General features: G+C 36.0%; 1 protein-coding gene across 4 annotated transcripts in view; it reads right to left on the bottom strand.

The window, feature by feature from the left end:
- Nucleotides 1-693: 693 nt before the first annotated feature.
- Nucleotides 694-15,914, bottom strand: part of LOC128894529 (titin homolog) — a 99,786-nt gene continuing 84,565 nt past the window's right edge. For 3 of the 4 annotated variants that reach the window (XM_054156313.1, XM_054156314.1, XM_054156315.1), the window contains 9 exons: nt 15,591-15,753; nt 10,014-10,355; nt 8,153-8,447; nt 7,382-7,523; nt 6,674-6,873; nt 6,306-6,458; nt 4,865-4,988; nt 2,883-4,020; nt 694-1,871 (listed from right to left, as the gene is read on the bottom strand). In XM_054156313.1, the coding sequence (XP_054012288.1) occupies nt 1,636-1,871; nt 2,883-4,020; nt 4,865-4,988; nt 6,306-6,458; nt 6,674-6,873; nt 7,382-7,523; nt 8,153-8,447; nt 10,014-10,355; nt 15,591-15,753 (2,793 nt within the window). In that variant the 3' untranslated portion in view covers nt 694-1,635. The remainder of the gene's footprint in view (nt 1,872-2,882; nt 4,021-4,864; nt 4,989-6,305; nt 6,459-6,673; nt 6,874-7,381; nt 7,524-8,152; nt 8,448-10,013; nt 10,356-15,590; nt 15,754-15,914) is intronic. The other variant, XM_054156316.1, reaches the window with a different exon arrangement.

The following is a 15,914-nucleotide window of genomic DNA, read 5'->3' as shown; positions in this document are numbered from 1 at the left end:
GTTTTCGTGACTAATGCAATGCATTCCTTATCTCGACACTACTTATACAACAAAGTCTGAAACAGCAATGGTGAGATTTATGTTTAGATACAAATTTTGGATTCTGAATCAGAGCTTTGTCAGTGAAGTTCTCAAAGATATTTTCGAACATGTTGGAACCGTTTGGAAAAAAAAACTACAATAACGTGGACTGCATTTATCTGATTTCCTTCTGCAATCTAATCAAATTACATATAAATTACCTGGTCATTATTGTTGATTTACTTCCCGTGTCATTGTTCAAGAGAAGTGACAGTCGATCGGGGCAAGGTCTAATCGAGATCAATTGTTAATGTGGGAGCTACTTTTAAAATTGAAATTATCTGGCGTGTCGCACATATCTATATCTACATCTATATCTATATCTCGCTACTTGAAGCGTTTATCATTACACGCATCGACTACTAAAAATAGACTGGAGGTTCAAGTTTCCTGTTTAATATGCTACTATAACATACTATTTACGTTTTCTATCAATTTTTTCCATCTTTCATAACTTCAATTCAAATGTACAACAGTTACCAAAATGGTTTTTTGTATTACTTTCTATAACTCCGTTAAGTAGTATATTGTAGAACTTTTTCGTAATTACCAAGTGTCATTAATATTTTATTACTTGTTCGTAAAACTAAAAATTCTGATATGATACACTGATTGAGGTTACATATTCTTTATTTTGATATCATTATTCACGTATTACTTACAATTATAATAATACATGTAATCGCGTTTTTATGTCTGCAAGAAAAATAAAAGGTGCAAAGGAAGTAAAATGATCAGTACATTATCGTGCTACGCTTGCAAAATGTCACTGACAGCTATTTACACGCATCGAAAAGGCAAACAAACGATACCTATCGCGTTTTTTATCGGGTCGCAATAAAATCGTCAATATTTAATACGTAACACGTTGAAGTTACCGTACGTATCTACACAAAAAAGACAGTCAGTAACTAATAATCGAATTTTCATCCGTTCTCGATCGTTTCGCACCGTAAAGTTTGCCAGTGCAATTCCGATTGAAACCTAGAAAAGTGATCACCGTGACGCAAATATGTGGCAATATATTGCTAGGTTCTCCAACGCAAACATTCGTCTTGGACTACACGTGACTGATAAGAAAATTCTTAAATAAATAGATTCTTATTATAATCGTGATTTACTTACTCTACTGTTCAACACCTCACTATCGCGTCAATGAATTTGTATAATATAAAGAGTTTAAATACAGAAGTTTTCGAAAATGTTATTTATACTAATCTCATTGTTTTTTCTTATCGAGTTTTCATCGATCATAAATATCCCCTAGAATTTATTCAAACGATTGAGTATTCTCGTATTTTGTGGAAAGGTCGATTCCCATTCGAACGACATTAACAGACTGCGGATCTTATGCGATTATGCACATATGAAAACTGTGTACAAAACGTATGCAGAATGTAAGCACTCGTCCAAATTGGAATATTGATTGATATCCATTCGTTCTATTCGTTTAAAAAATATTAATCTAGACACATTTTTTACGTATTTTTCCACGTTAGCGCAGTATAAAATGCGTAAAATCCGCAGTCTAAGTCATCGAACTCGTGGCATGCATTACTTGTTCCAGAATGCAAAAGCTTTCTGTATCCTTTCGTTGTTGGGCTTTCCTGTCGCCACTGTAGTCGCAGGATACGTGCGTTGTTGCGATACCTGGGTGACGTTTAAAGGCGGTTTGGACGCGGCTGCTTCCTTTTCGAACAACTTTGCGGTACGACTTACGTTTCCGGTCGGGACGAATTTACTCCGAACGCGACCGATTAGCAGCCTTGGGTCCTCAATATCGCTGGCAACTGCAAACAAAGATGCTGTATCGATATACATAATCAGACTTGTAGATATGTTTTTCGTTTATACAAGTCGTTTATAGTAGCATCAATCATTTCATAGTATTAAACAGTTTGAAATTTCGTTAAATTCATAGCTAGACTGAGGATGTTTATGCAAATTCATATTTTCATAGATACAGAAAAAGAATTCAAGTATAAATGAAAGTTTGTCCTGTCTTCCAAACGGTGTAACATGAACATTATATCGTTGATATTTTATATGTTTTTGCATTTATAGACATTTTCATGAATTTTCCCATATTTTCACCTGCCATGAAAATCCGCAGTCTATTCATAGAAATTCTTCAATGAATAGTAAATCCAGCTCGTTGTATCGAATAGTTTGAAATTTCGTTAAATTTATAGCAAGCTCTACCCACAAGGTTATTATTTATAATAAAATGTTTCCAAAAGGAGCTTTAGCATTTTATTTCTTCTACTACGTTTAACTGCAATCACGTAAACTTTTTATTCTGGTAATTGTTCCATGGATTTAATTAATGGAAAATTTTAATAAAACTTCACCTGATTGATCTTTGAATAAATATGAATCATACGAGTCTATTTTGATTTAAATTGACCACGTCAGTTTACTATGGACGTGTGTGAGAATATATGTAGTAAGACTATTGTAGAAGTCTAAACGAAACATAAGGTACGGGGATTCGAAACCACGATCCTCGGATCCACAGTCGACCGCATTACCTACGCGACCAATCCCGTACCCTAAGTTTCGTGTTCTTGTTTGACTCCTTATTGTTAGGTATGGGAGGCGCGGATACTACACTATACTTAAAAAAAATGTCCAATTTTACTTTTGAACCTAACTATCTCGAAACAACTACCTAAAAATAAAAAAAGTCGGCTATAATCCGTACCATTCGTATTTTACTGAAAAACAAAAACCTAAATTCTCTTTTGGGAAACCCTTTACAATAAATCGACCAATTAAAACAAACTTAACATCAAACACACCTTCATGCCGATTACTTTCACGCGAAGCTTTAGTCACAGCACTCAGAGTAGCTACGTTTTTCGTTGTGTCGGTCGATTTCGTCGAAGGTTTACGGAACTCTTCCATCGTTCCAGGCACGTCTTTAATGTTACCATTATTATTCTCATTATCTTCTTCCTCCTTAATGGACGAGATACCTAGCTCGTTCACGTGCTGCGAAGAGGCCGATAAGTTGGAGACGCAGTCGCCGATCCCCGAGTCCCGCGAGTCACCTCTGAAGACACGTCGAAGCTTCTGTGAATTTACGCTCGTTTCTTGCTCCGATTTCTCCTTCGATTCCTTCTCCAGGTTAGCAAACATCGCCTCATCCTCGTTAACGCGATGTTCTTCGCTCAGCATCGAGTGTATTTCGTAGGATTCTGCGACGTTAGTCTGTTCGTCGAATATCGACCGCGTAAACACGTCTTCGTGGACATTAGAAAGATTCTCGTCCCCGTATCGTGATTCTATGGCGCGTTCGAACGTGCTGCTCGGATTTCTCGCTTCGAAATTGACGCTTTTTATGACGGACGTGTCGTCCTTTATCGGTACACGCCGTTCCATTTGGAGTTGCGTGACGATCTCGATTTCTTCTTCCAGCCGTCTCACAGGGGCTAACCCTTCCAAGTAAACGTTGCTTTGGTCCTCGGTTTCCCCAGAGCTCGGTTTCTCGGTATCCGTTTCGCGAGTCTCTTCGGTTACATCTCCGCGTGAACACGATCGCGTGACGTTCCTCGGAGTTGGAAGTTCGTTTCTCAGGGACACGTCGTCAAGGTTCGATGGCGAGTGCGTGTCCATCTTTAGAGGAGAGTCTAACGTTTCTTCCGGAAAGATGCTCACCTCTGTCTTGTAACAGAACGAATACATGCTTCTACCGCGGTTGTCCGTCTCGGTTGGGCTTCTCTCGTTTCGGTTCGACGAGCTTTCAATGTTTTTGCCAGATTTGCTCCTATATTGACCGTCGCCGAGTACTTCGGAATCGATCATTCTTGGTGATTCGATGGGATTCGATGTTGGTTCCGAGGTGGGTGACGATTCCGCCGTCGCCGTAGGGCTTCGTCTGCTGTTTGCCGAAAGGATTGCCATCCTACCCAATGCACGAATGGCGTTTCCTGTTTTCTGTTTAGACAAACGAAAGCACGCGCACAAGCAACGCGATCAAACACCATGCTGAACGTTAGTACAAACGGGAAGTTAGATTTTGTATATTTGGTCACTGAGAAAAGTGGCATTTGTAATCTCTTGTTGTGTAAATGGTTGGACGTTGTTTTTAACCCTTTGCGCTCGAGATGTGACTCTCAGTTACATCTTAATGCGATGCAGTAAATCAACCAGCAATAATGTTTGTCTAAGTTTAATTTTATTGGAACCTGGAGTGTCAATAAAATGATTGTCGAAGGGGTAAGGGTGACCTGAGTTTTAAATCTCAAATTAGAAATCTCATCTTCGAAGTCAATCTAAGCTTAGCATTCGTGGCAATAGATTACTAAGACAGCATCTCGAGTTGCTAATAGATACCAGAAGAAAGGCCTCGAGTGGAAAGGGTTAATAATTGATACAATGTTCTGGTATATGTATCCTGTAACTATAATAATCGTGGAGGAGTATTTTTCAAAGTAAGAACCCGAAAGAAAATTTTGGATGGAGTTAATGTGGACAATTTAAACGTTCTGTTTTATCAAATTCAAAGTTTAATCTATGTTCATTGTTTAAATTGGGTGAGATATACATAAAGAGCCGATTTAGGCGATCTCTCTTTGGGGGTAGCTCTAAAAGTTGGAATTATTTTTATATTTTTAGCTGTGTATCGCTAACGGTTCAGAATCTTTAAAATTATAATGGTAGGTAATTCTTGATCTTTATATGTAAAACCGATTAAACATAAATGAACATAAGAAGGGAACACTCGAAAACATGGGCATACCAACGCAGACACGACAAACAAAATCTAAAAGATTCTTACCTGCCATTTTCTTCGTACGATAAACTTCTTCAGTTTTTCCGTAGGCAAGGCTATCCTGCTCATGGCTTCCGCGTGTTGTGCCATCCAAGGATGCTCCAAACACTGTCTTGCCGACATACGCATTCTATGAAACAGGAATAGCGATGATTAATAAAAGTGTGGATGTTTAGCCAAGGCCAGGAATTTTGTTTAATTTGAAATCTGCTGCAATTCATATGGAAATAGAAGTGTTTTGAGTCATTATTTTGCTGTGTAATAGCAATAATAGTACATTGTTAATAAATATCTGAACTACGATTATTTTTGCTTCAATCGTATGAGACTGTGTATTCTAATTTATCTTTTTTTGTTTTGACAAAGATAATTTTCGTAAATTCAGTGAAACTGGTAATTTCGAGGGCACATATTTTGTAAATAATTGCGAAAACAACAAAACGATGACTTGAGCGTTTTCTATATTGATGTGACGTGGGTCCATTCGTGATCGTTGTAATTAGACAGCAAATTTTATGAATTTATAACGTATACGAACGTGAAGAATACACGCTATGTAAGTGTATTCATATAGAGTAGATATATCTGTGCTATTATATAAATATATATGATATTTGTACAGAGCGTACATACATACTAATAAGATATCAATATAGAATATTGTTAGATATGTTCAAATGTCGCGCGTCCGGGAGCGCTGCATAATGACAAGCGATACTCGCGAGACCGCGGATGTTCCGCGCTCGCGATCGCTGCGTATCTCTCGATCTGCGACTGTTAACGAGAATGCACGTAACATCTAGTCTACTCCTTTTCTGTATCACCGTTTATATTAAATAGAATTAAGTATCCCAGTAATCACGGTGCACTATTATTGAGGGATTCATGGAGCCATCCTTATTTTCCCTTCTTCCACCTACGAAATACATCAAATATAAAATATATCCTACGTACGTATCGTCTATGATTGTCCAATTACCATGCACCATAATGCAATCAAAAAAATAAATATTCGGTGGATTAAGAGCAAATAAATAGACATAAATTGTTATGTCTTATGATACAACATGTGGCTACGTTAGCTTAATATTAAGCTAGAGCAGGCACAGTTTTTCGAAAACGGCTGGGGCAAAAAAATTCATATTCGGTGGATTAAGAGCAAATAATTAGCAAACAAATATGCTGCAAGAATGGAATTGATATTCCTGTTAGGCACAGAGATACATAAGTGGCTACGCTAGCTTAATATTACGCTAGCATAGCTATTGTTTCTTGAAAACGACTGGAGCAAAAAAATTAATTCTTTGGTAAATATATAGCAAATAAATAGCAAAAAAGTACCGTGTTAATTTGGTATTGGCCTTTTGAAATGGCTACGCCAGCTTAATATACGTATATGTATAGTAACGATAAATACATAAAGTCTATAGAAAATACAAACACGTACTCTTTTCGTTTGACGAGCAGGCCGCTAATGAAATCCTTAGCATCGTTCGATATCGCATCGAATGCCTCGTCCTCCAAATCGTAATCGGCTCGAGTGATGTTGGCGAAGGTTTCGGCGTCGTTGTCACCCATAAATGGTGACAAACCAGTCAATCTAGGCGTTTAGAGTCACGTTTACTATTTAATAAATCTTTTCACAAATCTAATTAAAATATCGATACGCTGTAACGCATGGATTTATAAAGTAAATAAATATTTGCTCGACGCAAACATAATTTCACTACAGTATGTATATTCTTAAAGTAAGAAGGGAATATTTTGATTGTGCTGAGACGTGCTATCTTAGCATCACAGGTGCGACATACTTACAGAACGTAGCAAATCACTCCGACGCTCCACATGTCCGACTCGGTGCCAATCGGTTCGTAGCTTATGATTTCCGGAGGAATGAATTCTGGCGTGCCGAAGAGGACTCTGATCGGTGTGTCCGGCTTGAGGGTTTGAGCGAGACCAAAGTCTATCAGTTTGATTTGATGAGAGGTTCGCGTTCTGCACATTATATTCTCCGGCTGGAAACAGGACCAGGTGTCAATTAAAAGTTCATAGCACTTTGGATAATGAAAGAAAGCAAAGTTTATGATTTTTTTTTGTGTTCGACTGAAAACTACTAAAATTTTTAGGAGGCGCTACACTATTTTTTTTTTCATTCTAATTGCTTTTCTTCTTATTTTTTGAAAGATACACATTTTGAGAAAATTATGTTTTGATGAAATCTCTAGAATAATTAAAATTATAGCCTTTAGTGTGGAACAATGTCAAGGGCTTCAGTGAAGGCTACTAAAACTTTAAGGGGTCAGACCACTGTAAAGCTTATCAAAATAAATATCGATTGCTTTTTTATTCCTGATCAAATACATATGTGAAAAACGTTGTGTCAAATTTTTAAACAAAATTTTAAGAATTCCTAGAGGTACAACTTTGAATGTGAAGATCAAAGGTTAGTTTGTTGGGCAAAAAGGTTAGTGCTTTCCACCGAATAGTAATTAAGTTCAATTTAATTATAGAATTTCACATCACCTTTAAATCCAGGTGAACCACTTTGTTCTGGTGCATATATTCTACCCCTTCGCAGATTTGCCTCATGAAAAGTATACTATCCCTCTCCGTGAGCGTGAAATCGTCGGCAACGACCCTCTCGAACAACTCGCCCCCGGAAATACTGAAAAAGTGAATCGCCACGTATCGTTAACGTAACAAGATTTACGAATATTGTTTCGCAAACATTTTCCACCAAACCTGGACAAATTTAGGCTTAAAATGAGAATAAGAAGCAACTATATTTGAAATGATTTATTACGGACCGTTACTTTCAATGCAGTTATTTGAAAATAAAGATAATATAAATATATCCGAAATAATAGCTATTTCATAGAAGTAAATTGCTATAAAGATTTCCTAAAATAAATTCTCGTTACATTATTTTGTTAATTGTTTATTTTAAATCTTACGAAAAAAGTAGCCCTCAAAAGAATACGTAACGACAAGAATATATTTTAAGAAATTTATGTTTCCTTGAGCTTAACTAATTAACGTAGAACTGTTTCCTATTTCGTTACGTGTTTGTGATTTTACCTGATGTAATTTTGAGGAATGGCTTCACAAAAATTTGCAATAATTATTAAACAAAATAATATGTTATCTGATATAGTACTTAAAATAATGTTATATAAAAAATGATCACAAGTATGAATATAATTATGAAATAAAATAACGTAATGCTTGAAATAACATTTCAAATAACATCATTTCAAAAATGTCCAGATCGGTTTTGCAGGCATGAATGCTCACTATTCCGTGATCATGATGATTTCTCGAGGACTCTCGAACGCAGCGGCCAGGAGGAGAAGTTTTGGGTGTCTTAGGATGTTCATAATTCGAATCTCTTCCCGTACTTGTTCGCGATCCTTCGTCTTGATGGTCCTCACGAATTTGGCGGCGAAACTGGTTCCAGATGAGGTTTCTGTGACCCTCCTCACCGTTCCGTATCGACCTTTCCCAAGTTCCTCGAGGATGACGTATCGTTCGCCGAACAGTCGTCCGTCTTCCATTTCCACCACTCTGGCTTCGAAGGCCGGCTCGAATTCTTTGGAAACAACGTCTCGATTAAACACTCGTTTAGCTTCTTACAAGATGAAGATTGCTAATGGCAGACATTGATATCGATAAAATTGCTATTGGATGGTAGGTTTACATACCCTTGAAAATAACATTTGTTAAATCTTTCATATTTCGTCCTACGATTTATGACTACACTATGAGTTTTACGCATTTATGATAATAACGAATATGACAAGTATATGTTAAAGATAATCAAAATGTATACGCACTTATTCAGAATATTATTAGTACTATATTAATTAATACTTAAAATATTAATAACAAACACGGTTCAGAATAAATATTCATTGAAGACATTACATTAAAAAAAAATGGCGATGACCTTGATACACCCTGAGGACCCCAAAAAAGCAATAGTTATATAAGGTAAACCCCCTCGAACCTTCTAACTTTTTCCTGTAAGATTTTTTTGTATCTACGATTGTTTAGGCATTATCGCTCTGTAACAGTTTAGCTGCCTCATCCTATACATAAAGAGGATCAAATGTAGGGACAATCTTTATTTATATTAAATTTGAATAGTCAAAATATTAATAGTAATAATAATAGTTAAATTGTTTCATGTTAAGATGAATAGGTTCTTAAACCGTGAAGTGGCTAAGTTGTGACTATTGCTATATTCCGCAGAACTTTAACCCTTGCAATAAATACGTCCTTGCCCCCGTCCAACCACAGTGACAGGCATTATTTTTAGTCATCATAGTACTTGCAAGAGGAAAGCACTAGCGTGGAAATCTCTTTTGAGACGACACTAAGTACTAGTTGCAGTAAACATAGCTAGCATTACAAAGTTCCAGGGGCGTATCTGGAGAACTTAGCATCCGGAGTGTGGTACTCCTATTAGCAAACCTCATTCCGAACAACAACGTTACAATTTAAATGAGTAGAAAAACATATTTGGTTGAACAGAAAGTTCGTGACATTTTATAACCTAAATTATAGATGTTTAAGAGTGTTCAAACCATAGAGATATTGTAGAACAGGAAAGACGTAGGCCTGCCTGTAAGAGGAAATGTCCCATCGAAATGTCTCTCTTAGTCCTTGTATGAATGTGAATATTTGAATACCTTTAACATTCTTAATTGGGGATTGAGACATTATGAAAGCTCTAAGACTTTCCATTATCGAACTAACTAAAAGAATTTTGAAGATAAGATATTAAAGAAAATAAATTTGGTTAGAATACACGAATTTCGATAACGTTATAAAAATGAGTACAACGACGAAGGTTCAATTACGTAGACTTCAATTGTCTGAAGAGAAAATTTTATTCTCATAGAAATGTTCACGAATATTCATGTGGCAATCAACGTGCTAATAAACATGTTATGTACAATTTAAGTTACGAAAAGAAACAAATAACTACAAACAAATTGTGTAGCAGAGGAATTAAGTAACATCTCATAAAAAATGAACGAACTTTCCGTTCAATCTAATATGTTATTACCACGCTAGCAATTTTATTGAAATTGGTGTCTGTCACTGACCTTCCCCTTAGTCACCGAGGCGACCTTTTCCTCTCGATACTCACCTTCCTCGTCATCGAGGAGTTGCGTCTCCCCTTCCTTGGGGATTCTGATAAACTCTGACTCGCTTCCTGGTTCACTGACGCCATGGATGTTCTCCGCCCGAACACGGAATCGATATCTCTCACCGGGTGCCATGGTGTCCGTTCCAGGAGTCGGCACCGTGTGACTCAGCGAGTGACAGGATTCTGCAACGGTCGTCCACGTGCTCTCCCCAAGACGATTCATCTCCACGGTGTAACCAGTGACTGTGCAGCCTCCATCGTAAGGTGACGATCTCCAATTAATGGTGGTCATTCCTGGGGAACAGCAGATGCTAGGAACACCCGCTGGAGGGTCAGGTGGACCTGGTGAAAACGCGGTCAATTGATTTTTATGTATTTTTATGTACAGTGGACCTACATCAAGTGTACTTCTGCTCAGAGTTCAAAGTCATGTGCCGGTTAACTAATTAAGGAATAAATACAGTGGGTGTAGAATGTAGAATATCCCAAAAATCAATGATATTTTAGATATTCTCGGAAGTCTCTAAGATAGATATAGTCCAAACAACATTTACTAGTTAATATAATTTGTGAAATTAGTAAAAAAATGCGAAAAGTGGGTGAAAGTATAGAAGCAATAAGTATTTGGACGATTCTCATGACGAACCATTTACAGTAGACTTTGTAACGTAAACACATTAGTTTATTGTTTCGCCAATCAAATTTCCAGTAAAGCACTTTTAAACAGTTGTGCGAATACTTATTGCTCCAACATTTGTATCGATTAATTGTTTTTTTCTTGTTAATTTCGCAACTTACATAAATAGTTATTTTTTTTGTAATCCATCTATTCTAGAAATTTCAGAGAATATCTAGAATGTCATTGTTTATAAAAACTAAGTTAATAAATTACAATTTTATACAGTTTTTTTGGAAATTGATCAGTGTACGAATACTTTCTACACCCACTGTAAATGATTCAAGAATATCCTGTAACTTCTGATTTTACCGTGCTTTCGCAGGATGTTAGATATACATCTATATTGTGTGTTCACTATTACGAAGTTAGAAAAATAATTACTTAAAACTTCCCATCCGATTTCATTTACACTACTAATTCCCATATGATCAAAGTCTCAGACATAAAGATACAAAATTGATCGATTTGACGTGAAATGATCTGCTGGTTACCTGTTTTGTAATTGAGCCATTACGTTTATTTTAATATTCCAAATATGTTAACTGGACTCGTCCGAAGAGGTCGATAACTCGATAATTAGCAATGAGTTGCTACGTTTGATTAAAGATCCTACTCCCAACAAGATTAGTCATCCAGGTTCGTTAAAAGAAATTGGCGCGCGCGAGCCGCTCACGCTCAGTCAATTTCCATTGCGGTCAGTTTTTTTTCTAAATGCTTCAAGGGCGTCGCGTTCGACGGATAATTTGAAATTATAAACAAGAACAGCTTAAAGTATGTTTCTCTCTATATAACGAATTTCATAATCCACGATTAATTTGGTCACGGACGATTCACGTTTTTATGATACTATTTGTTTCAGTCCATAAATCACCGTTCATTATAATTGCGACATGCAACGTGTGCCAGTTACATACAACAGTAATTCACAACAGGAATAACACAAATTTATAAGCTCTTTTTATTTAGAATTTTTATTCTCATGTGACCCTCTTTCACCCCCTTCAGTGAACCATTGTGTATCTTGGGGAGACCATGGGCAAGAGATGTTTAAACTGAAAATCACGAAATTTCTAAACGGATCATGAAAAATATTAGAACCACTAGGTTCTGGTAATAGTATACATAAACAAATATGAGGTCTCATGTTACAAGAGCTCTCGATTGACTTGCAGAGTGATCGAGCAACTTAACCCAGATTGAGAAATGAACAAGAATATTTTTGAGAAAGAAAAGTATATTGTATTAAAATAATGAAACAGTTGCGTACTAGAAAAGAAACTCGGAATAAAAAAGGCTTGAAAATTTCAATATGAAGTTGGTAAATAATAGTACTGTTTACGTTTCATACATCTCAGTGGCTGTATTAGTATCAATCAATTTAAAATAAAACATGAAAATTGTCTTAAATGAATAAAATCGATAGTTTAATGTTTTTTCATTTGACATGTTTTAATAATTTAAGTAATAGGAGTAGTTTATTGTCTAGCTTAGTGTTATATACAGTAGTTTAACACCAAAACTACCGAGATCAAAATGGAGGAGAAACAGAATATCCTGACAATTAAATTAATTGTCCTAAAAAATCACAGTAAAAACATGGTTCCGAACTGATGATCGACTTAAAAAAGACGTTTGAAGTATATGGACCAAATTGACTGGTTTGATAATTTTAGCGTTAATGCTCCTGCATTTGACATGTTACTATAATATCAGTAATATTTAGTAAAATCAAATAAAATCTACCATTATGCATGTAGCATTATCTAAGCATAATTTTCACGTATTATAAAAAAAGGATCAGACAAATCGCCAGATGAACTATTTCAAGATTTTAACTGACAGTCGGTATACGTCTCGTCTCATATGTCACAAGTTCCTTTATTAACTTCAATTTCATCGTCGCATCCTTTTTGTAAACGTGATCGTCGAGAACAGAAGAACGCATTACCCATTTTCCACTCCGTTTCAGTTATTTCCTCTTCGCGATCACTTGACGTAAACACTGCGAGTTTTTACGAAATTAAACGCGCAGAACAGGCGAAAACACCAACGTTTCGGTAACACCGTTCGTCCTTTTTTGATAAACAACAACATCCACCGGTTTCCACGCTCGCTTATGCGGCACTGCTCCGTTTCACCGGTATCTCGTGGAAAGGGCCAGAACAGAGGAAGCCGATGGTGGGGGCGGAAGAAGACACGCGGGAAGGAGCAATTATTACGCGATACGTCACGTGAGACTGTCGTCTGCCTTGTACATAAGAAGAGGAACTGGACCGTGTGACAGCCGCTTACGCACGTGGAACAATGGGTGTCTCGTTCCGAATCGCGTTCTCGGACTAGAAGTCACGCGAGAGAGTTGCCAAGATTGGAATAAATTAAGGGAGACAGACCACTGTAATATTCTTTAAGGGGCATTTCGCTGTGAACGCACAAAAAAAGCATATTTTCAATAATTTTTTTCTCAGGAACTATTGCATAAAATTGAATGAATGTTTTTTCCCCTTAAAGGTATGATTAAGGAAAGTAAATACAAATTTTTTTTTCGGTAAAAAATATTTCATCATTTATTTATAAAATAATATGCATGTGTGCAAAAAAAAAAGTTATCCGCTGGCGCAGGTGATTTTGGCTCTCCTGGTAATCTGAAACAGAAAATCGAAAAAGCTTATTAAACTATGTCGTCACACCTATGGTCGGAACCTCCACTTATTGATTTCATCGATAATAAACAAAATGGCAGCGTTTCTTGTGAAAGAGAGAGAGAAAAAAAACACTTTTTTTGTACCGAAAACCAGGTGAAATTGTAAGTAAGAATCAAAATATCAACTACTTGGAGGTTCCGACGATAGGTGTGACGACATAGTTTAATAAACTTTTTCGATTTTCTGTTTCAGATTACCAGGAGAGCCAAAATCACCTACGCCAGCGGATAACTTTTTTTTTGCACACATGCATATTATTTTGTAAATAAATGACGAAATATTTTTAACAAAAAGAAAATTTTTTATTTACTTTCCTTAATCATATCTTTAAGGGGAAAAAACATTCATTCAATTTTATGCAATAGTTCCCGAGAAAAAAATTATTGAAAATATGCTTTTTTTGTGCGTTCACAGCGAAATACCCCCTTAAGAATTGATTTTTCTTTGGTTGCATTTCTCAAAGATATATATTTCAAGAATGGTGCGTAAGAATTAAAAAAATATACATCTAGAATTGCTAGAATTACAACCTTTGGTCTGGAAGTGTTGGGCGCTCGACTGCAGTCGAACTGAGACTTTAAAGAGGCACAGCATTGTCAAATTTAAAATAAAATCGAGTTTGTTTGCTTTTCACAAAAGATACATGTTTCAAGAATTTTATGTCAAAATTTTAAAAAGAAATTTCTATAGTTGTTAGAATTACAGCCTTGAATGTGGAGTAGTGTTGAGCGCTCGAGGGCTACTGAAACTTTAAATTTGTTTATCTCTAAACGACACTTTCAACGTGGTGATTGATAATGATCGAAGTTCTCTTTTTAAGACTTAGGAATTTTAAGGAACTTGAAATGCATAATTTAATCACCTTGAAAATGATGGGAAAGTTGTGAAAAGTAAACGTAAACGTTGGCTCATTATCATTAGTAAAACTCGTCTGACTAGTCATCGTTGTCTCCTTCGAATCATAATCCATTAGCAAATCATCATTCAAGAAATCAGCAGTAAATATAATGTCGATCAATATTACATACACATATATATTACAAGAAGGATAAATTTTACTTTAAATATCAGGAAGCAAAAACAAAGATGTTTACCAGTAACTTTAATTTCAACAAGAACAGCATTACTTTATTTTTCAAATCCTCTCGAGTTTTCAATCAAAATGTCCAAATTTCACACAATAAAAAAAAAATGAAATTCACGAAATTTAGGAGATATACTGGAAATATAGGGAGATATATTCAGAAATATAGGAATTTCCAAATCTCAACAAATAAAGAATTCTAGAACGCAATGCTTATTCGATTCGTATTCTAATTAAAAGCTTCTACCGTGTTTGGATTTTGGGGGAAACGGATTGCCAGTGTCTACAATATTAAACTTTATCTTCTATTTCATACATTTTGCTCGAAGAAGCACAGACGTTCGTTTCATGCCACACGATCTTAAGTGTGCACATGATATCGTCGCGTCGCGAGTTTAAACGAGTGATGTAAGACCGCTTGTTTCGGAGCTCTGTAAATATTAATCGTTTTCAAGTGTTGGTGGTCTATATCTATCCAGATTGTTTGAACGAATGCCTCGTTTCTACTCCGAGCACTTGCATAATCTGTATCTGCAGAATATAGAATCGTTTATTTCTAGCCCATAACACGATCGATCAAGTATTGAACGAATGACAGTGCAAATCACGAAAATACATCCAGAGATTGCTAACAGTTCGTCGTTCAGGAAAATAATGCAACACTGGAAACCATCAGGGCTCCATAATGGATAAAATAGAAATTAAAGGAACAAAGGGAATAAGAGCATTTTATATTAAGAAGATAATTATATCAGGATCACATTCATGTTTATGCATTTATGGCAAATGTAGGGAAGTTTATATAAATGTGCATAAATACAAAAATATATAAAATATCAACAATAGTATACATATTATACTAGTTATAAGACATTAAGTTTCAATACGTTTTCTGTTTCTCATTTCAATTCTATTTATATTAATTTTTGAGCTGAATAAGCAATTATTTGTAAATCTGTGCAGCTTGAATTTTACGAATATTAGAATTACGGAGGTATAAATGTGTTTCGAATGTAAAATGCTCTTATTGTTATTCTATCCTGTAGCATACTAGTAAAGTAAGATAACTTTACTAATGCGAATTAATAATAAGTAGAGAAAGGTACTAGTACCTTCAACGGCAACGCTGAAACACCGTCGATCCTTTCCGAGTTTATTGTCCACCAACACTTCGTATTTTCCAGCGTTATCAGCAGTGACATCGTCTGATATTAAACAAGACACACCACCGCCATAAGTGATCGCAGTCTTTTTGTCAGCAGTCAGCTCACGACCCTGTAGTACAAGCGTGTTTCTATTATTTCGCGTGTCAGATAGAAAAAGAATTCTGGTCATCAAAAAATTCTGAGTGTAATGAATGTGATTGTTCAGGGAAAGTAGCTCTTCCTTCTTTGTTAATCTGCGACAGCAGTAATATATTTGGAGAAGTGGGATGT

Source organism: Hylaeus anthracinus, unplaced genomic scaffold, assembly GCF_026225885.1.
Source record: "Hylaeus anthracinus isolate JK02 unplaced genomic scaffold, UHH_iyHylAnth1.0_haploid 4, whole genome shotgun sequence".
NCBI lineage: Eukaryota > Metazoa > Arthropoda > Insecta > Hymenoptera > Colletidae > Hylaeus > Hylaeus anthracinus.
The sequence above is the reverse complement of the archived record's forward strand: the minus strand, read 5'-3'. Positions and strand labels throughout refer to the sequence as shown.